Raw genomic sequence first — 25872 nt, forward strand, 5'->3', positions numbered from 1 at the left:
CAAGATATCATATAATGGTAGTGATATCCTTGACCTCTCTTCAGTGTACCATTTTCTGTAAGTACAGTTGTACCTTGGTTCTCGAACTCAATCCGTTCTGGAAGTCTGCTAGACTTCCAAAACGTTCACAAACCAGGGTGTGGCTTCTGATTGGCCCCGGAAACAATGCCGACAGCCGAAATGGATGTTTGGCACTTCTGGGTTTGTGGCATTCGGGAAGACCCCCCCCCCCCCAAATATCCTGGTGCCCAAAAAACACTGTATCACTCATTGGCTAAAACTACTGAAAGGGGCGGCTAGCTTATCTCACAGGAATCAAGTTAGCAGATTAAAGCATGCTGCCAGCTTTGCTTTGTAGCTTTTGATCTAGAAGACCTTTTTCAAATACAATTTGAAAATTAGTGTGGAAAAAGTCAAAAAGTCTCATGCCTTAAGAAATTCTTTATTTTACAAAATTAAGAACCAATCATATATACATGAGCATTTAACTGCAACTAGTGAATACTTTTACATAATGGGGAGTTAAGTTTGTTAAAAATACCACACTATCAGGATTTTCTCTCTCCCTCAAACAGATTTTGGTTTTCAAGATTGTATGAAATTTGCAAAACTATTAAATGCACTTTTAGTCTGTAACCATTTAACAATTTTGGGTTGTTCTTTAAAGTACTATAAAAGGGACATCTAAAAGCTGAACTAGCCTTCATTGGTAGGTACGTGTGATTTTATCCATTTACTGAACAACTTGGTAGAAGGGCAACTTGGAATTAATTTTTGGTCCACATTGTTATTGTAGTCTCAATCATGCAGGCAGTTTTGATTCTATGGTAGTTAAGATTAAGCATACTGCTCTATGACACATGGCCCGGCAATCTAAAAGGAGAAGCTAGCTATAATACAAGCCAGCACAACCCTTACGGCTGCTACTAAGATGTAAGCGTCTCATGCATTATGTCTCCACCACCAGGGCTGAATGGATCACTTTCACAGAATTACTTACACAAAAGATAAAAGCTAGCAGAGGGCTTAGGAACACATCACCCTCACAGAGAGCAAAACAAGGTTTAAAACAAGCTTTCAAAAGCTAAATCTGCAAGTGCATATGAGAACTGCAGCACTGCTGAAAGTTCTGAAATGTGCGCCTTGCAAATTCAGTACGTTTTAAAAGAAAACAGAGGTATATACATGGTAGTTTGTATCTGTTTTTACTTAAGAGCATGACTCTACCAGCCATTATGAAACTGCTGATTAGAATCAGCCAAGATTCATAGCAAAGATGTCTTTTGCCCTCTGTAAAAACGCTAGTTCTTCTGCCATGTGTTTGAGATGTAACACTTTAAAGGAGGAAGCTTGCCTCCATGGACCCATGTTCTGTTGAACAGCATTCTGTTGTCACTGCTGCAAATTGTTGATAATAGCCAGAAGGCTCATTTTCTCTTGAGCTGCTTCTACATCTTCACTCTGTTTCTGAGCCACTCCCGTACCAAGGCCATAGAGTCTCCCACAGTACTTTGCATCATCAATTGTGTCCTCAAAGAACAACTGCAAAACAGAAAGAAAAAAAATACATGTCACAAGTTGATTCATACGGTCATTTCAGCAGTGACTGACCAACTGCAGAAACCATGGAAAGGGAAATTGTGCCTAGTCAAAGGAAAGTTGGAGGTGCCAAGGTGGTTAGAATTTGCTGGCAAGCCACTGCACACTCTTACTATTTGGTAGGAGGCAAGACACGCCTACCTCTTTCATTCTGAAGAATGCCATCCCTGTGAGTAGCGAGTCCGATCCAGCTTGGTGCTGCCGTCCAATCCGCTGTAAATCTAGCTGGTCAGCAACTTCCTGAAGGCCTCCCTGCAAGAGAGAAGAAATCATACCTAATCCACCTTGTCTTCTCTGCCTATGACAATTTGAGAGTTCACAGCATTTCAAATCAAAGGCCAAGGGTTAGACTTGTATCTATTAATAAGGTTAACCTTGAACAATAATTTATAGTTATACCAGCAAGCTTTAGAAACTACAATACAAACACAGAGCTATCAAACAAGTTCAATTTTGCTATCGGCATATCTTAGTACATGCCTCAGTATTGGCATTTGGACAATTGCCTCCAAACTCAATTCGATCAACCATTGAGTCATAAATTTAAGTGAACAGTAATAAAAGTGCAGTTCCCAAAATGTAAAACAAAAAAATTTCTAGAGGTTGCCAGAGGCCAGTCGCGAACTTCTTTCAGAGTACCACATCAGATCACAGGAAGACTCCTTGTAACACCAATGTGAAAACAGCTTGGTGAAGGAGGCATATGTGCACGATGGCTCACAGAGGAAGGAGCGAGTGCACACTTCTGCAATTTGTATTGAATGACACCATGGTACAGTAGGTTGTCACTCACACAATGGGTTTTGATTTCAAGGAGTATGTGACACTGGTCATCAAATAGGCCAGTAGCAGGGAATCTTTTTTCTGTGGGCCATATTAACAATGGCTGAGGCTGAGTCAGCTCTTTTTCGCCATCATTGTTTTCCACACCCTATACCCATCTCAAAGAAAGCATAGAGACAGCTTGGTTTTATCTGCTTTCAGCTGTCCCCAACCCCCCACCAGCTCAGTCTCTCTCTCTGTCCCTTCTTCAGCTCTATTCAACCCTCCATTGCAGTTACCAGCCCACACTCCCTCTCAATGCAAGGAAGATTTCCCCACCCCAAAGCTCATCTGCTCTGCTATCAGGGAGATTTGGTGGTCGGCTTAATAGGAAGGAAGTGATGGGAAACTGTGAAGATGCTGGTCGTGTACCCAGCCCAGCAGTAAGATGGGAGTTGCAATTCAAACTAATTCTACTATTATTATACAGTACTATTTATTATTTTAAAAGCCATAAATCTACCAAATAATCCATATTTCAGCTCACTTTGTTTACATCTATGCAAAGCAGCAACCAATGTACCTCAAATTTGGCAATTACTGTAAAATCAAGTATTGTACCTTCAGGTTTTTGCAGCTCTTCATGAGGTACTTAACGTCATATATAGATGGAAAGAAAAGGTTCAAGATATGAAAGAAGTCATGTTCTTCTTCTGGAAGCCTTGAATCTGTCAGAAGTTTTACCATATAACCGAAGTCATAGCCACTGAGGAAGAAATGGTGCAAAGACAGATCAACCAATGGTTTAAATGCATTATTTTCAAACCTGGCTGGTACTACTAAAATGATGTTACTAGGAGATATCCTAGACGAGGCAGTTACTATAAAGTACCTTGAAGCTAAGGTAGTCATTATTCTCAACATTAATTAACAGTACACGCTCAACGCTCAACTACTGCAGATTTCTGGCAGGGAAAGAACATTTCACAAATAGGGTCTATTTGGAATTCATAGTGAGTCGTACATTTAATTCAATAAACCAGCAAGCACTTGAGTGCTGGTAGTTCTGAAAACTAAAAACAAAACAATGCTTCACAGAACTGTAGGATTGGAAGGGACTCTGAGGATCTTTGTTCTGCAGGGGGCCAACTAATAAGCTTATATTTATTTGCAAAGGGCACAGAACAGTGATGCAGAAGACTGTAAGTTTTATGGGATATGCAAAACTACAAGCAAGCATAATTTTTTAACAATGTGATGTAAAAGTGGCTAAATGTTAGAAGTGAAATGCTATTTGACAAACCTGTGAAATGAAAGCCACTTGACATTGTCACAGAGCACCACACCAGAGGTCATAAGTAGTTCAGCAAAATGCAAGGTATCAATCCCTTCCTCTTCATGCTTCTGAAACTGCAGTCCAGAGCTTGCAAGAAGGTCTATTGAGTCTTGAGAATACATATCTTCCCTAGTGAGAAGGGCAAATAAATGTTATACATCAGGTCTTCATTGTGCCTAAATGGATGCCTAAATGAATCAATGGAACTTTTATAATATTTATTCCCCTCCTTTCCCCCCAATGAGGCTCAAGACAGATTCCAGATAAAAACAAGAACCACTAAAAACACAGGAAAAGTCACTTAAAAGCAATTAAATATTGATAGAATTAAAACTATATACATATATAAAATCAGTTTAAAACATGGAAATAATTACAACAGAAACAGAACGGTACTAGCCCTTTCTTTAAAAGCAGTCAATTCCCAAAAGTCTCATGGAGCAAGAAAATCCCCCACCCCACTTCAGAAGGACAGAGAGAAGGGAGCCAGTCTAGCTTCTCTAGGGAAGGGAGGAGCCACCAAGAAGGCCCTCTTCCCATGGCTCCACACAGCATGCCTGAGAGGGTGATGGGCCTCCCCCTATGATATCAAAACCCAGGCAGGCTTGTATGAGGAACAGCTGCTATCCCTGTGCAAAGTGAGAGCACACTTCCAGACTCTCCTCACTGGTGAATGAGAGAGAAAGTCCACAAAGAAATAGGAGATTGTGAGTGTGTAAGTACAAACGCCCCAAAACATATGAGTAAATGCAGGGCAACTATGTGTACATTTACCATTAAAAAATGCCAGCTTCTTGCCATATATTTGGGGTAAAAAATGGAAGACATTTTTGTTTTGACAATATTTTCCAGCTGGAAAAAAAGTATCTCCTTTAGGTTTAAAAACAATAAACATTTGCCTTGAACTGTTTTTTTGTGCTGCTTGTATGGCATATTCGTAAACTACCATGAGAAGCATGTAAAAGGCGATTTGTAAATTAACAAGTTATAATCATACTTACAAGAAATACTTTTTCCTGATTAGGGTGAAGGGCCTGTCTGTTAAAGACTTAAAGCGCAAGAGACTTTAAGCCCTAGGTTTAAAAGTGATTTTTAATAACATTTTTACAAAAAAAACACCATCATTCTATGCTGGCACATTCATTTGAAACATAACCCCTTCATATTGAGATGGGATTTTTTCCCTAGCTGGCAAGAAGCTCTTCTTTCTATGTAGGAACAAACAGCCTTTCAGAGCAAAACTGATTCACACATCCCCCAACTTTGAAGACTTACGTAAGGTTGAACTTGAAGTTAAACTGCCATGTGTTGATCCCAGCAGGGTATTCGCCTTTCTCATTTGTGAAGGTCAGGCCTAGCTGGATGATTTTCAGCAGATCAACATTGCATCGGAGCAACTGGTACTGATAGTCTATAGAGCTGCGAAATTCACCTATTGGTCGAACAACAACCCCAGGAAACTCTGTGTCCTAGAAAAACAAAGGAGAAGTCCCTTGTAAGTTCTATTCACAGATATAACACACCACAGACTATCCCCTGAATTCTGCAGTTGCCGGCTTCCTGGCATCAGCATCACAAATGGTTAAGCACACACAAAATAATGCCTATAGCCAACTGCAGTTTCTCTTTTTGTGGCCCTTTTCCTTCTTTGGGGAAACATCTGGCCCTCCCCAGCCATTCTAAAATGGGAGATAAAGTGAGAAAATGCCTGCACCACTACAACTGCATTGCCACTCCTCCCCCTGGATTCAGAGGCACATGGTGATTCAGATGCCCTTGGCAGCTGTTTTTCCAGCCTGTTGCATGCAGCCAGCCAGCTTTGCTGCAAAGCCCAATCTGTACAGTCTGCAAAATGAATCCTTTATGTGCCATTGCCCCTGAATTCAATGGAAGGACTAGAGATAAAAGGTGACTGCGAGGGACAGGGGACTGAAGAACAACAGGAATGCAACAAGAAAGGTTTTCTTCGCCTACAATTTAAACTGTAGTAGTCCAATTAGCTTAATAAAAGTAAAAAAAGCAAACCTCAGACTGATTTGAGTCCTGCTCCCCCAACTCTAAGCCATGTTCCAGAACATGTGAACTGTTCCTGACTGTTAAATACAATTATTCAGTTTGCTTTCACATAGGATTTGCAGAAACTAAAGAGGAAGGGACATGACTCTTTCGCACATGAACACTACATATTTTCAGATGCAGGAACAGAAGAACCTCTATCTTGGGTTGTGGTCACTTGGTTAACTAGAACACTATTTAATCTACATGAACTCTACAATCTTTTAATAGCTAGGCTATGGTGCACACTAAAGGCATATTCACATACCATGTCTTTTATCAATCTGAGCTGTCATATGAGTTGGCTGGGAAGGAGCTTCTGTTAGGTTTAACCTCATTGCAAAAGGAACTTTGTACTTGCTTATAGCTTCATCCCCTACAGCTTCATCCCCAAACCAATGAAGCTAGGCATTTGCTCATCTGATATCTCAATCTGTATAAACAGACACTGAAAATCTTCCTAAATTTTCTCAGGTCTTATATCACATCTACCGATTAGCTGAACACACTAATTTAAGCTAAAATAACTCATTTGTCTACATATAAATCCTATATTTCGAAAGTTGAATACTGGAAGACATATTTACCATTGCAATGTAGCTGTAGCTAAGAACTATTTCCCGAATTTTTCTCATTTCTTCTTCTAGATTATTTGCCCATACTTCACAGATCACCTGACTGTTTTCTGCAAGTGCCGCTGGCATCCTGAGGGATTTGCACCACAATCACAAGAGCAGGGCGGGAGCGCCAAGATGTGAAGATAAACCACCTTAAATATGAAGGGGAAATGACAAGTGCTTATTCCAGCATGATATTCATTACAGAAATAGTATGGGAGAGCAATCTTGAAGCCACTTGGACTCTTCCAATGACCTCAAATATTCCTCTGCAGTAAGAGAGGCAAATGGGGAAATCCTTCCTATTGGCTTTTTGCTTTGCAAATCCTGTCTTGAGGATGTGTTTGTGTATCAATAGGGTGTGACCTTAACCATCACAAAAGAATGGCCAGACTTGCCCAGGTAATGCAATCAGTGACCATTAGGGGTCCAGGCAGACAAAATTTCTGCTGTAGACTGCCTCCTGTGATGCTTGTGGTGAGTGGTGACCCTGCTGCAACAGTTTATTTCCCTTTAATAAAGATCAGGCTTACTAGCTGCTTTGCTTCTCAATATACTCTGGTTGGCCTCTGTTATTTCCTCCTACCGATAGGAAACCATCAAGGACTCTATACGGGCTCCAGAATACCCCATAAGGGAAAGGGAGCAGTTTTTTCTTATAACAATGCCCCCTTCCCCCCCCCCTTTACAAATGCCACCCCATAAACACATGGTAGCAGAAAAGGTTGTTGCCATAAGCTGTTCTCAGCACAGACTCAAACTTATGGTATAAAAACATTTGGCTTTGTACCTGGGCCGATGCATTGCTATTGAAGTAAAATTTAAGCTGGTTCCTATGAACCCAAAGAAATGGATCCTGACCCAGGGAGAGCCCAAGGATCCAGGCAAGCAGACGAATTTAAGCGTCTCCTGCCCACCAAATAACAGAGACCAAACCAGGACGTACGAAGCAAGGCACTTTTATTTTCGCTGTTGCAACAGGGTCCTTCCTCTCACGCAGGAGAACAAGGAAAGACCCCAAACAAAGATGTCTTGCCCTTAAAAAGAAATTTGAAATTGGTTTCAGCCCACCCCCCAGAAGCATCATCCATATGTCACAGAAGGGGTGTAGCCCAAGACCCCCCCTCCCTAGATTCACCATAGGTACATCATGAACGGGGAGGTCTGGTGGCAGTAATCTGAGCAGTATGGACCCTGCCCCCTGCCCCCAAAACCTAATAAACAAAATTGAGAGATATTTACATTTCCCTGTTTCCCAGCCAAGTTAATCACACCCTTTTGTCTGACACCCAGGAATCAGGATGCCAGGGATTATCACTTTAACTCCTGAGACAATGAGAAGGTTCCCCCCCACCCCCCAACTTCCTTGCAGAGGAACACCTGGTCAGAGAGAGAGTCAAAATGGTGTCAGAAAGGCCTGTCTTCCTGTGCTGCTTCAGACATGTGCCTGTACTGTACATTCATGTACATGTTTTATGAACAATTATTATATATATATATATAGCCCAATCTGCAACAAAATTCATCACCCAGATCTATTTTTGCTTCGTATTATTCCTTCTGCCTGCTTCTCTTTTCTTAAGTCTTAACTCATAAGGCTAGAAATGTTCAACCCCCAGTCATCGGAGACTATGGGAATTGTAGTCTCAGAAACATCTGGAGGAGCACATGTTCCCCACCCCTGATGTAGTGATGGCCACCACCTTGGATGGTTTTGTTATAAGAATTTTAAGGTCTCAAATATTGAATGAATAGTCATAAATGCAAACATATATAAATATATGAACCACATGTCTGAAACAGTACAGGAAAGAAGTCCTGAAACCATTTTGACTCTCCCAAATTTCTCCCTGCAAGGACGAAGGAAATGGGAAAACCTCCCCATTGCCTCTTTGCTTACAAATCCTGCCTTAAGGGCATATCTGTGTATGAATAGGGTGAGCCTGTGACCTGGATTCATGAAATTAAGTATTTACCATCACAAAAGAATGGCCAGACTACAAAAGTAATGTAATCAGTGACCATTATCATCATGGGTACCCATCAGTCAAAAGGAATAGATATTATTAGTCAACCACAGAAGTTTGAAAAGGTGGGCTCCAATTGCGAAAATGGTCACCAGTCAGAAGAAGAAAGCCTATGGGACTCTGTCAGCCCTCATAAATAACCCTCCTGTTAGAAATCTTTGTTTTCTCTGGGAGTGAATAAGTTTAGTACTTAAGGTTTAAAAATGTTAAGAAATGTTTTTCCTGTGTTTAAATTGGCCTTAAAGCTAACATCCGATCCAACCGCTGCTTATATTAAATGTGCAGTTTAAAAATGCAAGCTTGCTTCAAAGTTTTTGTGTGAGGGAGCAATGTTTTCAGTCTGATCAACTCAAACATGGCAAATATTGAGAAATGTGTATATCTACCCTTTTTTCCTACAATAAGGAGGGAAGGATGAAAGAGAGTTGTGACTTTGAAAATGTTTGCTTGGAACTTTGAAAATGTTTTGCTTTCTAAACTCCATCTAGAAGAATGTCCATGGTCATTTTGAAAAGGAGTCTCTTAATCCCAGTCTCTTTTGCCATAGTTTAGCCTCTTGGTATACTTAGTGTTTCCTGCTGCAAAGTGTAGTTGAGCACAAGATACTTTTACAAGTTAATATGCAGTGTCTGGCTTTTATCAGCCTTAAGTAGATCTCCTTAGAATAAAAGGTTTTGAAAAATCTTTAAATTGTTTGTAAGGTTGAGCTTCCATGTTGATGTCTCCATAAGATTAACTCACACACAGTCTTCCCTTTTAAAATATTTTCCCCCTCTTGTCCTTGAAGGACATACTCCTTCAAGGCTCCATACATTGGCCACAGGATGTTCTTTTTGAGCAGGCATTGTACACAATTCTGCCACTGCATACACATTCTCCAATGTATCTTGGATATTACAATTTAAATAGATCCATTCCACACAATGCAGCAATCGGGCCTTAAGTGTTGCAGCACTTACCTTTTGGAATTTCCTTCCCTTGAATATTAGACAAGTTGTCTTTTCAGTGAATACTGAAGACCTTCTTTCAACAGCCTTTCAAAGTTGAGATCTTTTCCAGTCTGATTTTGTGCATATCAGATCTGTTGTTAAGATATTTTTGAAGATATTTTTGCTGTTTTGCCTCTTGTTGTTTGCTGCCCAGGTTCCTCTGGAAGAAAGGAAAGTATATAAAATTAATAAATAAATATGCATCTTGACCAGAGAATGTACAAAAAAGACTGTTAATATATGCACATTCCTAAAAGACTGGTGTTTAGTTTTTAGAAAAAGAAGTTCAAAATGCACATGGTATGCTTCTTCTGCACATGGAAGGCTGCTTCTACCTCCTGAAAAAGTCCATTGAAAATCACTCTTCTAGAATAGGAAAAGAGTGTTCTTTCAAGATCATAAAAGACCGGGAAATGTCAGGAAGTCAGTTATGTATTTGTTTTTTGACCTTTTGTTTAGTGTTATTTTGTTATTATTTGAGATATTGTTTAAAGTCATTCATAGGAAGATAAAACATTGTAGCTTTTATTGTGTTTTATTCTGTTATTAATGTATGATTTAATATAAAGAATAGTTGACATGTATATGTTATGATCAAAGATTATGTACAAATTGAAGTGAAGAAATAAAGAAATTATTTAATTTTAAAAATATGAAAATCACTCTTCTTTCTTACTATGCAAAGGCAAAAGACAGAGAACTTGAGAGAAGACTATTTATACTAGGTTCACAGAACAGGGTTATTCAATGTGGCCAAGTTTGTAGGTGGCACCAATTATTATTTTTAGTACTGAACACCAAAACAGATCACAAAGCATTTCAAAAGGATATTTCTGAATGGAGTGAAACAACAACATAAGAATTGGCCTCCACAGTCACTCACTATTAGACCATATTCATGGAAGACAATCTTACTCAGCTACAAGTGATCGCCAAAGAAGACTAAGGCAAATGAAGTTCATTGTTAATAGTATGATGAACTTTGGTGCAAAAAATATCAGTTTCATATATATACCAATGGAGGCTGAACTGGTAGTAACTAACCAGGAAAAAAATATATCCATTTAGAAAAAGAAAGATGAAACATAGTACAGGTTTTTAAAAACTAAACACAGTATAGAGAAACTAGAAATAAAAACACATTTCCACCTCTCTCATAATAATATAATGTTAAACTATGGACTTCACTACCACAAGATTGTTGATGATATTTACTGTACTTCCAGTCTCAAGGTCTAGTAATAACTTTGGCTTCCTCTCTTAAGGGGCTATATTTCACACTATTTTGTCTAGCCTTTTGACTATGAAAACTTTAGGTTTCTCAAAACTGCTTGTTGTGAAATAAGGATTTTGTTTTATGCCTGTTGCTCTGAGTGTCCCTAAACACAACCAAGTGAACGTTCTTTTCATCATTTTATATGAATCTGCCAACACCTTTTTCTAATCACAAGTAAAAAAGGTAAAATTATCTACTCTAAAAACCATGCCATTATTCTGAATATTCTTCTTGCATTTCCTTATTTATTCGTTTACCAGTACTTTTCTGCTACTATTTCAAGTCCCCCGAGCCGGAGCACAGACAGGAGGGAGGAAAATATCAATTTTCTGCTTAAATGCGAGGCCGCCTTCGATCTCCGCAAGAGGGAAGGAAGCCGGGGTTAGAAATGTAAGAAAACAACGACGAAGAAACAAATCGCCTTAATAAGCACAATATTCTTACATGCAAGAGAGTCTCGGCGAGTTTTGTCGCGACGAAATCCAGATCGACCTGGACTATGTGAACTTCGCAGCAGAAACCTCGCTCGTCCCTGATCGCTTCCAACAGAGAGGGAATATTCTCTCTCACGAAAGAAGCATTTGCAGGACAACTGTGTGTTTCTCCACCCGCCCTCTGCGATGCAAGAAAAACCTCTACACACGGAACTTGAGGCCCTCGCCTCTACGTGTCTTGCGCGGGAGGAGGTGGAAACGTCGACGCCACAAACCCGAGGTGCTGAAGACCCTGCTCTGCCTTCCCCACCTTGCGAGATCTGTAGCCACGCGAGGGAGAGCCGAGGGTTTTAAAAAAAAAAACCCACCCACAACCAGGAAATCCGGTCTGCGAACAAAGGAGCTTTCCCGCCCGAGACCCTCGAGAGGCTCCTCCCCCTCCCCGCCCTCTCTGCCCCCAACTTCCCCCCGCCTGGCCTGAGGCCTAAAGGCGAGTCCAACGCCTCACCAGGAGCGCGGGAAAACCGAGCGCCGGGCCGTTGCTCCTTTCCGCCGCCTTGGTCTTCCTCTGGTGGGGTCCCTTCTAGGCTACCGATTTTCCATCGCTCGATGGTTTGCTGAGCTGGGCGTCTTTCTCTCTCCCTCTCCTCTCTGTTTTTCTCCCTACACGCATGCGCTCTAAGTGAACCTTCCTGGGGTAGGAAGCATCCGGCTTTCCGTAAGAGACACCGGAAAGATGAAAGAGAGCGCCCTTTTGCGCGTGAGCACAGCCGGCAGCGGCTCCTCCTCCCCTCTGTGTTCCAACTGCGCCTGCGCCTGGGAGGCGTTGGGTACACTCGTTCTACAACGTGTGTCCTGTCGAAAGGGATGGCTGAGTTTTATTTTATTTTATGCGTTATGGAGCAGGATTCAACGGCGGCAGCGCCCGCCCAGAAAGGAGGAGAGGCAGCTATGAAAGCGATCGAGCTGTTTTGTTTTGATTTTGGCAAGCTGTGCTTAAGCGACTGAGGCAGCAATCCGAAAAGCACCCTGGTTTGGGAAGAATAATAAGCCCCCTTGAACCCCGTGGGATTCATTCCCATAAGATTTATGCCCGAGTGAGCATGCATGCTAATGCACCATGACTGTAATGTTAAGCACACTTGAGACCTGGTTCTGGACTTGGAAGTAAATCTATTTCAGGTTACCGGGAGTCTTTCCCAAGTAATTGCATTACTGTACAGTCTTTAACCACAAAACAAGTGCCATTTTGAAACCATAAGGACTTTGCTTCCAAGGTAAAGTGGGATCATTGTGCGAAATAGAGCCTGCAAGTTGAAAGTTTCCCCCACTACGAGTTGTTGCTGTTGTTAAGTTGTGTCGGACTCTTCGTGACCCTATGGACCAGAGCAGCCAGTCACTCCTGTCTTCCACTGCCTCCTGCAGTTTGGTCAAACAAACTCATATTAGTAGCTTCCAGACATCCTCTGCCGTCCCCTTCTACTACTGCCCTCAATCTTTCCCAACCACTACGATTTAATGGGACCCAATCCCAAGTAAAAGAGACAAATCTTTATCTTTTTTTGTTTCGATAGTTTTGAAAAAGCTTGCACCCAGAATAGTATTGAGGATGACCATTGTTATAAGAGTAACCCTTTTAACAGAGAGGGGACAAACTACATAATTTTCACTGTGAAGGGTTCACTGACACCCACATGTAACTAAACTTCCTGAACCAAAATGGAAGCACATCTCACCTTTGCCCTACATTTTTCCTGCTACAACACCAATAAAGAAGCGTCACCTGTTGAGATAAAATCAAGCCATCTCCAGAATAATCAGGGTGCCATTTGCAGAAGATTCACAGATAGAGCTCACAAGTACTCTGTTTACTGTTTACTTCCCACCTTTTTTCGCTCCATCCACTTACATGTACAGCCAAAGGTGTATAAGGAAAAAATTATTTGCCATCTCTGCATTGGGGGGGGGGACCTCTGTTATAATGACCAGGGAAATGATCCCTCAAATGAATGGGAACGGTGTTTTGTAAAACAAAGGGAGTCTGAGCTCCTTTTCCTGGGAGGGAAGGAGAGACTAAATGTGTTGTTTATGACCATATGGTGTTATAACAGACCTCCGTTTTTTTTAAAATAAAGATCGCGCTTTGCTTTACAAGCCCTGGGTTTTGGTCTTTGTCATTTTATCCCGACCAAAAGGAGCCTAGGTCTATCTGCTCCTTTGAGGATTTCAGTCCTCCTTATGAGGCTGATCTCCCTTTAAGGGAACTTACTAATTTTTATATCACCCATAGAAACCATTAAACAAATGCACGATTTTACTCATCAGATATCATGCTGTTAAATAAGAATTTTAAGGTCTCAATAAGGTCTACAATAAATATTCATAAATGCACACATATCTAAATATATGACCCATGTGCCTGAAATAGTATGGGAGAGCAATCTTGAAGCCACTTGGACTCTTCCAATGACCTCAAATATTCCTCTGCAGTAAGAGAGACAAATGGGGAAATCCTTCCTATTGGCTTTTTGCTTTGCAAATCCTGTCTTGAGGATGTGTTTGTGTATCAATAGGGTGTGACCTTAACCATCACAAAAGAATGGCCAGGCTGCCCAGGTAATGCAATCAGTGACCATTAGGGGTCCAGGCAGACAAGATTTCCGCTGTAGACTGCCTCCTGTGATGCTTGTGGTGAGTGCTGCAACAGTTTATTTCCCTTTAATAAAGATCAGGCTTACTAGCCGCTTTGCTTCTCAATATACTCTGGTTGGCCTCTGTTATTTCCTCCTACCGATAGGAAACCCTCAAGGACTCTATACGGGCTCCAGAATACCTCATAAGGGAAAGGGAGCAGTTTTTTCTTATAACAATGCCCCCCCCTTACAAATGCCACCCCATAAACACATGGTAGCAGAAAAGGTTGTTGCCATAAGCTGTTCTCAGCACAGACTCAAACTTGTGGTATAAAAACATTTGGCTTTGTACCTGGGCTGACGCATTGCTATCTTAGCCCAATCTGCAAAAAAAAAAAAAAAATTAACCCAGATCTATTTTTGCTTCATATTATTCCTTCTGCCTGCTTCTCTTTTCTTAAGTCTTAACTCATAAGGCTAGAAATGTTCAACTCCCAGTCATCAGAGACTATGGGAATTGTAGTCTCAGCAACATCTGCCCACCCCTGATGTAAATGATGTAACCCCTGATGTAGTGATGGTCACCACCTTGGATGGTTTTGTTATAAAAAATTTAAGGTCTCAAATATTGAATGAATAGTCATAAATGCAAACATATATAAATATATGAACCACATGTCTGAAACAGTACAGGAAAGAAGTCCTGAAACCATTTTGACTCTCCCAAATTTCTCCCTGCAAGGACGAAGGAAATGGGAATACCTCCCCATTGCCTCTTTGCTCACAAATCCTGCCTTAAGGGCATTGTGACCTGGATTCATGAAATTAAGTATTTACCATCACAAAAGAATGGCCAGACTACAAAAGTAATGTAATCAGTGACCATTATCATCATGGGTACCCATCAGTCAAAAGGAATAGATGTTATTAGTCAACCACAGAAGTTTGAAAAGGTGGGCTCCAATTGTGAAAATGGTCACCAGTCAGAAAAAGAAAGCCTATGGGACTCTGTCAGCCCTCAGAAATAACCCTCCTGTTAGAAATCTTTGTTTCCTCTGGGAGTGAATAAGTTTAGTACTTAAGGTTTTAAAATGTTAAGAAATGTTTTTCCTGTGTTTAAATTGGCCTGAAAGCTAACATCCTATCCAGCTGCTGCTTATATTAAATGTGCAGTTTAAAAATGCAAGCTTGCTTCAAAGATTTTGAAAATGTTTGCTTGGAACTTTGAAAATGTTTTGCTTTGTAAACTCCATCTAGAAGAATGTCCATGGTCATTTTGAAAAGGAGTCTCTTAATCCCAGTCTCTTTTGCCATAGTTTAGCCTCTTGGTATACTTAATGTTTCCTGCTGCAAAGTGTAGTTGAGCACAAGATAATTTTACAAGTTAATATGCAGTGTCTGGCTTTTATCAGGCTTAAGTAGATCTCCTTAGAATAAAAGGTTTTGAAAAATCTTTACATTATTTGTAAGGTTGAGCTTCCATGTTGATGTGTCCATAAGATTAACCCAGACACAGTCTTCCCTTTTAAAATATTTTCCCCCTCTTGTTTTGTCTCTCTGAGCTTTTTCCTTCCCCATCTTCTGTGCTTTAACAGGTAAATTTACTCCCAAGTAAGCTTCCTTTAATGAGAAAACTGCAATGGAGGGGGGGCAGTGTCACTAGGAACTCCATTTGGTGTGAAAGGTACTCAGCCCTTTTCACTTTCCTATGTGTGGTTGTTGTAACTATTGAGTTACTTCTATCCCTTACTATAAGCACCCCTTTGACTCTCGAGTCTAAGGGAGGAAACTCTCACTTAAACTATATTGAGATCTGCTAAAGGGGTTCTATATAAAGTTGGGTACATTTATTTTCATGTTCCTTGTTTGATTCCTTAGTACACATGTGTGATTGTGTTTCCTTCCCCAATTGTGTCTGTATGCATAAGTATGTATGTGTCTCTCTGGTAGTACAAATCTTGCTGAAAAAGGGAGGGGATGGTGTTGATCCCTATATTTCAGAGGGTTGGACTAGATGACCCCAGGGTCCCTTCCAAACCTGCAAATCTATGGCTATATGTCTGCAAGTATGCAGTGAGTAGGGGTTTTCACCATTTTGCCAGCAATTTAAAAACAAAACTTCAAATATGCTAAAGTCCAGCAAAAGTTTAAGCACATACAAATTAATGATTAGGATGGATAGGCCTTGGCTATTTTCCTGTACATAAGTGGAGCAGAGAATTTAGTCTGCTCATGGCTGAAATGACAAGGAATATACAGTACTGTATTTGAAATTTATGAATTCTGACTGCCTGGCCATTTCACTCATACATAAGAGTGGGTGATTGTTCTGCTAATGACCAGAGGGGGGGGGCACACAAAATAATGATAACCCACATTTTTTAATTTGAGATCTGTACCACATTTTCCTGTAGATAAAGGAGGCATGTAGCTCCCAAATTTTTTTGCCTGGGGTGCAGATATGTCTGCTTAATACAAGAACATGTATCCATTAGCGCTGAGGCTTTAGTAGAAATTTAATTTGACCAACTTTGTATTACAGTCATACCTCGGGTTACGTTTGCTTCGGGTTACGTACTTTCGGGTTGCGTACTCCGCAAACCCGAAAGTATTTTTTGCCCCGCGTGCTGTCTGCACATGCGCAGACACATTCTGCGCAGTTCACGTATGCGCAGAAGCGCGCTTTCGCGCTCATTCGGGTTACGTACTTTTCGGGTTACGAACCACACCCCAGAACGAATCAGGTACGTAACCCGAGGTACCACTGTACTGACTTTTGATGAACACTTTTGAGTTTCTGCCCTTGGGAAATCTGATTTTTTAAATTGACGCCTTACCTTCCTTGAGTCCCTGGTAAGAAAAGCCAATCATGGCTTTATTCAAATGGTAATTGAGTCAGGAGATGCAATACTAATTGGTATACTGTAATAGAATTGCTGAATCATGAACTTTGTATATGTACAAAGGCTATTCTATTTCCCCGAAAATAAGACACTGTCTTATATTTATTTTCCTCAAGAAGACACACTATGGCTTATTTTCAGGGGATGTCACATTTTTATTACGCGTCCAGCCTCGCCTCTTCCTTGGCGCCCTCCAGAACTGCGCCTATCACTATGTCTTATTTTCGGGGTATGGCTTATATTGCGCAAATGCTTAGAAATCCTGCTACAGCTTATTTTATGGGTATGTATTATTTTCGGGAAAACAGTAGTTGTTTGACAAAGTTATGCCCTGCACAGGAAACCTTATTCAAATTACTTTATGTAAAATTGAGAACTATTGAGGGGAAAGCAGCGAGAAGTACCCCTTTTGTGTGATTGTGTAAAATTGTAGGTTGCCCTAAATCTTTGCCCCAGGGGGTATTTAAGGGGAAATAATCATTAAGTACAGAACCATTAACAACCATCAACATGTAAGAAGCTGCCAAGTTCCAATCTAACATGCAAGATTAGTTTCACAGCTTAATTTCAGAGTTTTCCTACAGGGCATAACTTTGAGTTTGTCTCTTGAGTAGTTTTTTTTAAAAAAAATGAATTTCAATTAATTTTATCAGGTTTTGTTTTAAGTGTCTATCCCTATGCATTTTAGGAACAGCATTTCCTGACAGAGATGTTCACAGGAAATAATATTCCCTTTCAAACAGGATAAGTGAACCCCTAAGAAAATTCATACCCACATGAGCAAAATGTTTAATAACTTGTCAATGGTGTCCAAATTAACAAAAACTTTGTCCCTTTGTTTCTTCCACAGCCAAATTAAGTGAAGGAAATTAAACAGACTGGGCAGAAAATAACAGTAGAAATTATATGGAAAAGTGATAATAATATTATTGAAATTAGAAAAAAATAACTCTAGATTTGTCTTGTTTACAGCTTCCCAAGTAGAAATTTCTAGATTATTCTCCCATTTCTTGGCTATTTTTTATCTTAATCTTTCCCTTATCTAACTGATTGTGTCTTCAGACCCCAACCCTCTGCAGGCCTATATCTTCTTCAAAGGATGTGTTACTGAAAACTGTTTGGGAAAAACAAAAGCAAACAGCCTGCGTTGCTTCAAGAGTGTTGCCTGCCAAAAGACATCAGAGTGCCCACAACCATTTCTTTCCATAAAGGACTTGGGCTAATGGAGGGAGAGGAGCTGACAAACCGGGGAAAGTTGAATTGTAAGGACATTTTCTCTCTTTTTGACCTCAAGACTTTGTGTCCTAGGATTAAAGAGATATGTAAAAGCAGCAAGAATTGTCTCAAAATCACATGATTGCCTCAAAATATGCAACGGATATAGAATTACTAATTAGTATGTTGTGTGTTGTGTAGTATTATGTAGGAAAGTTGAACTATGTCTGATAGTATGTGTTATTCGCACGTAGGGGGGACCCGATTTTGTGTAAATTGTTTTAATGTTTAATGTATAGTGCATAACTGTGAACAGTAGAGGGGTTTGGCTTACACCCCAATGTTTTACAAACACATGGAAGGTTCTTATGCGTTACATGTTTTCAAATAGATCTAGCTATTGTGTAGTCCAATATTTAGATTTAGATCAATTTATGACCACATTTCCTCATGCCATCTAGAAGTCTTCAGTCTGCAAACCTCCCCTAACCATTTTATTTGTTTTAATTCATTTTACCAAGGAGAAGCCTCATGATCCATGAAATGCCAGTGATATAAGGGGTAAACCCCATATACAAGCCTTATGAGTCCAGTAATACATAGAGAGGGGAACCACTGCCTTGACCAAACGAGAACCATTTTATTCCTTCAGAAAGCTGGGGTCAAGGGAAGGTTAGCCCCTGCTCCATGGGAGAAAATAATCCTCACTTGACCCCAGACCTTCACCTGGATACACCTCACCTCTTTTACATAGCTATCGCCTAAACCCTTTCACAACTTCCCCAGAATCATACATAACAATGCCTTAGGTCAGGAAGCCCCATGCCGACAGCAACTGCGCATTTTCGCACCAACCCCTCCTCCCAGGAAGGAGACTTACTGATTCTAAAACCCTCTTTAATTCTAAAACCCTCTTTAATTCTGAGCAAGTTTGCAGATGACACCAAATTGGGAGGGGTGGCTAACACCCCAGAGGACAGGATCACACTTCAGAATGACCTTAACAGATTAGACAACTGGGCCAAAGCAAACAAGATGTATTTCAACAAGGAGAAATGTAAAGTACTACACTTGGGCAAAAAAAATGAAAGGCACAAATACAGGATGGGAGACACCTGGCTTGAGAGCAGTACATGTGAAAAGGATCTAGGAGTTTTGGTTGACCACAAACTTGACATGAGTCAGCAGTGTGATGCAGCAGCTAAAAAAGCCAATGCAATTCTGGGCTGCATCAATAGGAGTATAGCATCTAGATCAAGGGAAGTAATAGTACCACTGTATTCTGCTCTGGTCAGACCTCACCTGGAGTATTGTGTCCAGTTCTGGGCACCACAGTTCAAGAAGGATACTGATAAGCTGGAACGTGTCCAGAAGAGGGCAACCAAAATGGTCAAAGGCCTGGAAACGATGCCTTATGAGGAACGGCTTAGGGAGCTGGGTATGTTTAGCCTGGAGAAGAGAAGGTTAAGGGGTGATATGATAACCATGTTCAAATATATAAAAGGATGTCATATAAAGGAGGGAGAAAGGTTGTTTTCTGCTGCTCCAGAGAAGCGGACACGGAGCAACGGATTCAAACTACAAGAAAGAAAATTCCACCTAAACATTAGGAAGAACTTCCTGACAGTAAGAGCTGTTCGGCAGTGGAATTTGCTGCCAAGGAGTGTGGTGGAGTCTCCTTCTTTGGAGGTCTTTAAGCAGAGGCTTGACAGCCATCTGTCAGGAATGCTTTGATGGTGTTTCCTGCTTGGCAGGGGGTTGGACTGGATGGCCCTTGTGGTCTCTTCCAACTCTATGATTCTATGATTCTATGATTCTATACCTGAATAAAACTATGTTGTATAAACTTATCTGTTTGATCCTACTTTCAAAACAAGGGTTTCCTTCTATGTACTCTTCTACGTGCGGTTTCGCTAAACTTCGAGATTTTCGTAAAGTGTCAAAACGTTGCCTTAAACCATGAATGTATTACTGTTGCTGAAATGTATCCCTCCTTTCACTACTAGTTACTTTATTTCTGTAATACTCTGCGGAACCTTGAGTGTACGCGTCCTCTCCCTCTAATATTGTTCCTATGTATTAATTGTTCCTATGTATTAATTGTTTCTATGTATTACTTGTATCACATTCTGTCAGTCTCTTCGCATAGTGTAAATTTCCTTGAACACCTCTATACCTCCTCCCGTCCTGACAAGTTCTCTTGTGACCCTCTACCACACTGCCATCTAGCCTGTCTTATAATAATGACACCAATACACAACTCAGTGAAGAAGAACAAGTTCATTCAACACAGGTGTCAACCTGCGAACAAATAAAATGTTTGCATAATCATTATCAGAACCATCACGCCGATTGTCCCGCTAGATCCTCACATTGAAAAACCTATCAAACCTTTGTACTTACCTGATTACCTTCCACCCAACTGTCTCCCGCCTTTTTCTTGTAATTGAGTAACATTGGGAAGGAATATTATATAAAGTTGGAAGCTCCCTTTGTTCTGGGTTCTTTGCTCCGTCCTGTGCGTGAGGGAAGGACCCTGTTGCAACAGTTTTATTTTACTAGAAATAAACTGCCTTGCTTTCTAGATGCTCTGGTGTGGTCCCTTTCATTTTACTCCACCAAGGAGCTCCTTAAACTGGTCTCCTTGTCAGGTTCTCGGACTCTTCCTGGGTCAGAACCAAGTTGTTTCTGGGTCACCCGACCCCCTAAATTCCTATAACACCAGATACAGGAAGGTGTATATGCTTTGATTTAGCAGGAATGATGCCTTATAGAGTTAAATTGACTGATTTGGACAAGTGTCCTTTTTAGAATGATTTATAACAGATTGGGTTAAGGATTTGAGAACTACATAAATCCGACTGGGGCTCAGTTCTAATTGGGCAAGTGTATCCAAGGTGCAAATAGCTTTCATCCCTTTTAATAGCAAGTGAGCAGGCTCACTCCTTTGAGCGCAGGACCAAAGCCAAAGTAAAGCCCAAAGATGGGCAGGATGGGGCATTTCTCTCCAGGGAGTGATGTCACCTACATGGGTGTTATAAGAATTTTAAGGTCAAAGTGGGAAACCTCCCCATTGTCTCTTTCTTCACAAATCCTGTCCTCACAAATCCTGTCTTAAGGGCACATTCAAGATATGAACAGGGTGTGAGCCTGTGACCTGTGACCTAGATTCAGGAATTAACAAAAGAGTGGCCAAAACCCAGATAATGCAATCAGGTATATTGTCAGACAGGAGATAAAACAACGCACTCAGATTTCTGTTGTAGACCGCCTTCTCTGTGACGTAGGTAGGATATATCTGGGGGGTGGTCTTGGGCTACACCCCTTCTGTGATGTATGTATGATGTATTGGGGGTGGTCTTGGACTCTAGGGTAGGCAATTTAAATGTAAAGGTAAAGGGACCCCTGACCATTAGGTCCAGTCATGACCGACTCTGGGGTTGCACGCTCATCTCGCATTATTGGCCGAGGGAGCCGGCGTATAGCTTCCAGGTCATGTGGCCAGCATGACAAAGCCGCTTCTGGCAAACCAGAGGAGCACATGGAAACGCCGTTTACCTTCCCGCTGTAGCGGTTCCTATTTATCTACTTGCATTTTGATGTGCTTTCAAACTGCTAGGTTGGCAGGAGCTGGGACCGAGCAACGGGAGCTCACCCCGTCACAGGGATTTGAACCGCCGACCATCTGATCAGCAAGCCCTAGGCTTAGTGGTTTAACCACAGCGCCACCTGGGTCCCTGAGGGTAGGCAATTTAAAATGTCTAAATAAAGGCTTGCGCACATGGCTTGTGGTCCTCCTCCTCTCTCCTGCGTGTGGGGGAGAACCCTGTTGCAACAGTTAATAAAAATCAGGCTTACTAGCTGCTTTGCTTCTCAATATTCTCTGGTTGGCCTCTGTTATTTTTCTCCTACCTATAGAGAACCTACATAAGGGCTCTGTATAGGCTATTGGGTACCCCATAAGGGGAAAGGAGCAGTTTTTTCTTATAATCTCTTTACTTAAGTAATCCAATCTGGTTTGATCAACATCCCCCTGTCTGTGTCCACTCTAGGCTAACAAGGAATGTTGTACAGTGGTACCTATACTTATGAATAACTCTACTTACGAATGGAGCTCCGTCCGCCATCTTGGATGCGGTTTTGATAAGATTTTTTCTACTTACGAATTTTTAGATAGGGTTGCTTCTACTTACAAATTTTTTTCTCCCAATGCATTCCTATGGGATTCAACTTACACTTTTTTTCGACTTACGAATGTGTGTTCGGAACGCATTAAATTTGTAAGTACAGTGGTACCTCGGTTTATGAACACAATTGGTTCCGGAAGTCTCTTCATAAACCGAAGTGTTCATAAACCGAAGCGAACTTTCCCATTGAAAGTAATGGAAAGTGGATTAATCCGTTCCAGATGATGAAAAACACCCCCTAAAGCAGCAATTTTACACGAATGTTACTGTCTAACAAGACCATTGATCCATAAAATGAAGGCAATAATTAATGTACTGTAATATAAAATAAATAAGATGGTACAGTATTGTAAAAAAAAAGTTACTTGAACTTGCGGAGCCATCATGGGAGCGCTTCCACGACTGGGGCGCAGCCACGGAAGCACTCCCATGGCTCTGGGAAGAGAGACGATTGACGACGAGCTGCTGCCTCTCCATGGAGGGGAAGGAAGGGGAGCCGCTGAAGCGTCAGGGGGATTTTGCTGAAGGAGGGAGGAAGGGGAAAGCAAAGAGGACTCGGCTTCTGCTGACGTGGAGCGCTGAGGTGGGGAGCCAGGCAGCCAGCCGGCCACGATAGCAAGGACTCCGCTCAGGCAAAGAAGGGCCTGCGGAGAAGGAAGCGAGCGAGCGAGCGAGCGAGCGGCTGACTGGACTTGGCCCTTTCCCCCTCGATGAGGAGACCCCATCTCGGCGGCTCCCCGGATTGCCCGGGCGACCCCGCGGGCAGCTCTCGCAATGCGATGCCTGCTGCTGCTCAGATTATTCGCCTGGGGCTTCGCAAGCTTGCCTGGGTGCAGCCGAGGAGCTTCCCCTCCTCCCCGCCTGCTTTCCTGCAGCTGCGATAGGGACGGGGTGGTGGTGGACTGCTCTGGGAAAGGGCCCGCTGCTGTGTCCGAGAGACTCAGCGCCTTCACCCACACCTTGGCTGCTGCTGGCGGGAGAGCCCTGGGCCCGCCGGGCGTCAAGCCGCGCTGCCACCTCCTGTCCACAGCAGCAGCAGCAGCCCCAGCAGCGACGCCTCAGCGGGCAAGAGCGGCACAAGATCCTGGCCCTGCTGGGCCTGCCGGGAAGACCTCAGCCCCGGACGTGACCCACCCTGACCAGCAGCAGCCCGGCAGCAGCCTGCTTCTTGCCCGCAGCAGCAGGACCGCCCCAGCAGCGACGCCTCAGTGGGCGACAGCGGCACGAGATCCTGGCCCTGCCGGGCATGCAGCAGCCCAGCAATGGCAGCTCAACCTCAGCTTTCTTCCTAAGGGCGCTGCGGTTCGTTTAAAAGGGCTGCTGGGAACTGCACCTCCTTGAGGGGATAAAGCACATGGAGGTTTTCTGAGGGGATCGAAATGAGCCGGATTCCTACAGCCTCTGCCGTTTCGTTCCTACCTCAAAAGAATCCCAGGCTCTGCGCTTTATCCCCTAGCGGAGGTGCAGTTCCCAGCAGCCCTTTTAAACAAATTGCAGCGCTCTGAGGAAGAAAGTGCTTCCTTCGAAGGCCACAGCCTCTGCCGGCGGGAGCTGCTTCGGGCCAGGGGTTGGCGAAAGCTCCGTGCACGCCGCTTTAAACTTCTGCGGGGCCCCGAGGTATGAACGCCTCCCCCAATAAATAAGCCCGACAGTTAAAAGATAAGGCTCTACGCTCTTAGTTATAAACTTAGTTGGTCTTTAAGGTGCTACTGAAGGAATTTTTTTATTTTGCTCTACGCTCTCTCTTCTTTTCCTTCCCTTGCCGCCGGGGTATTGAGCAAGGCAGGCATGTAGGAGGCGAGCGCCAGGGTTGGGGAAGGAGGCGGCAGCCAGGCGCGCCGGATCAAGCCCAAGCAGGGTGGGCGGCCTGGCTCGGTGGCGGAGGAGGTGAGTCGGGGGTCGGGGAGCGGCGTCGGGAGCAGGAGGGGAAAGCAGCCGGCGCCCTCTGTGCACGCTCGCATCGCTCCGTGCTTGTGAAGGCATTGGAGTGCCTCCGCAGCTGCGGCCCAGGCCTCGGAAACCTTGGTTTACACTTCCGGTTTATGATGGTTCATAAACCGAGGTGTTCGTAAACCGAGGTTCCACTGTAGAGGTACCACTGTATTTGACTGCTCCAATGGATTACAGTGGAACCTCGGTTTACAACTACCTCTGTTTATGAATGCCTCCGTTTATGAATGCCGCAGACCCGGAAGTGTTTACATCCGGGTTCCGCGGAGTCGGATGTGCAGATTGCTTCTGCGCAGCTTGCGCATGCGCAGAAGTGATCTGTGCAGCACGTGCATGCGCAGAAGCGCTCCATCGGCGCTTCGCGCGTGCACAAAAGCATGTCTTTGGGGAGCGAATGCCTCCATTTATTAATGCCTCCGTGGAATGGATTGCGTTCATAAACCGAGGTTCCACTGTACATCCCACACATAGCTCCACCTTTAATACTGCCCTGGGCACTTATTTGATCTCATCTTCATCAATAACTGCTCTGTCTCTTCCTCTGCTATGGAATTTCTCTGTGTGGTCATTACCGCCTCTTCAAAAATGCTCATTTGCCTACCCTTCCCACATTTTGCCTCTTGCTCCTTCTGTTCCCTCAATCCATTGACCCAGTGGCTTTCTCTGAAGCATCATCCTCTCCCTTCTTGCCTGTAGTTTATGACCAATTATTCCCAGTTTTCCTTCATCCTTTATCTCTAAGATGTGGAGTACTTTGCTTACTCCAGTTTTTTGGAGTTTTGTTTTGTTTCCCCTCCATCCAGCTTCTGTCTGCAGCATTCTATTCCGAAACCAAAATAAATGATAATTTCCTTGTTCTGTAGATGAGTTCAGCATACCCCATTGCTTTCAGTACCACCTTTATGCTGATACCTCACTTCACTCCTTTCTTTCGCCATCTGTTCTCAAATCTCTAAATGCCCCTCTCATGCAAGTATTTTTCTCTCTAAATGATGTTTCATTGCTCCCTTGTGCTCAAAGGAAAAGGTCTTAACCATTCTGTCCACTCAATTTACTACAGCCCCACACAGATAGATGACACTGGTGTATGTTTCAATGGAATTAAACTGGCTTAAATCAAAGGATTCTTTACCTATGTACCAGACAATAAATGAGGGTGTAGATTATCATTTCATATCAACATCTCTCTCTCTCTCTTTCTCTCTCTCTCTCTCTCTCACACACACACACACACTGACACCCCCCTCCTTCAGCAAAATTTAAATGCCTTATTTACATAGAATAGGAGATAGTTGTTCATGTGCTATTCTCGGTCAGTGAAAGAGTGGAGCATATGGGAAAGAGTCCATTATCTTAGTTCTAGTGACACCCATATCACATCATCTAATCACTACAGATAAACTTATCGATGTTAGTTAAGTCAAAGTCTTAGCAAGGGATCAGCAAGTTGGACTTAGCATGAGGTGTTCCTTCTTGAGAGCAGAATGTTTTGTCCTGGGCGTGCCTCTGCCCTAAATGGCATCTGCACTATGATCTGCAATAATTGCAGCACACCTCCACTTAGGACAAAGGGACACGGGTGGCACTGTAGTCTAAACCACTGAGCCTCTTGGGCTTGCTGATCAGAAGGTGGGCAGTTCAGACCCATGCAACAGGGTGAGCTCCCACTGCTCTGCCCCAGCTTCTGCCAATCTAGCAGTTCGAAAGCATGCCAGTACAAGTAGATAAATAGGTAGTGCTGCGGCGGGAAGATAAACGGCATTTCCTGAGCCTGAGAGAACTCCACATCGTAATGGTGAGTGTCATCTGGAGGGGCTATTCCATAGAGTTCAAGAGCACTGCAAGGGAAAAATGGTGGGCTGCTCTGCCCTCATGGAACCCATAAAAGC

At 42.7% G+C, this 25872-nt stretch overlaps 1 protein-coding gene across 4 annotated transcripts in view; it reads right to left on the minus strand.

Annotated features, from left to right (window-relative positions):
- Positions 1 to 468: 468 nt before the first annotated feature.
- Positions 469 to 25872, minus strand: part of CNOT8 (CCR4-NOT transcription complex subunit 8) — a 36827-nt gene continuing 11423 nt past the window's right edge. The window contains exons 1-9 of one of the 4 annotated variants that reach the window (XM_035105736.2): positions 11604 to 11780; positions 11106 to 11200; positions 9356 to 9545; positions 6340 to 6521; positions 4973 to 5166; positions 3665 to 3826; positions 2983 to 3127; positions 1741 to 1851; positions 469 to 1542 (exon numbers count right to left, since the gene is read on the minus strand). In XM_035105736.2, coding sequence (XP_034961627.1) covers positions 1393 to 1542; positions 1741 to 1851; positions 2983 to 3127; positions 3665 to 3826; positions 4973 to 5166; positions 6340 to 6456 — 879 coding nt within the window. In that variant the 5' untranslated portion in view covers positions 6457 to 6521; positions 9356 to 9545; positions 11106 to 11200; positions 11604 to 11780 and the 3' untranslated portion in view covers positions 469 to 1392. Of the gene's footprint in view, positions 1543 to 1740; positions 1852 to 2982; positions 3128 to 3664; positions 3827 to 4972; positions 5167 to 6339; positions 6522 to 9355; positions 9546 to 11105; positions 11527 to 11603; positions 11781 to 25872 lie in introns of those variants that run through there. The other 3 variants (XM_035105735.2, XM_060271628.1, XM_035105737.2) reach the window with 3 other exon arrangements.

This window comes from Zootoca vivipara, chromosome 2, assembly GCF_963506605.1.
Source record: "Zootoca vivipara chromosome 2, rZooViv1.1, whole genome shotgun sequence".
Taxonomy (NCBI): domain Eukaryota; kingdom Metazoa; phylum Chordata; class Lepidosauria; order Squamata; family Lacertidae; genus Zootoca; species Zootoca vivipara.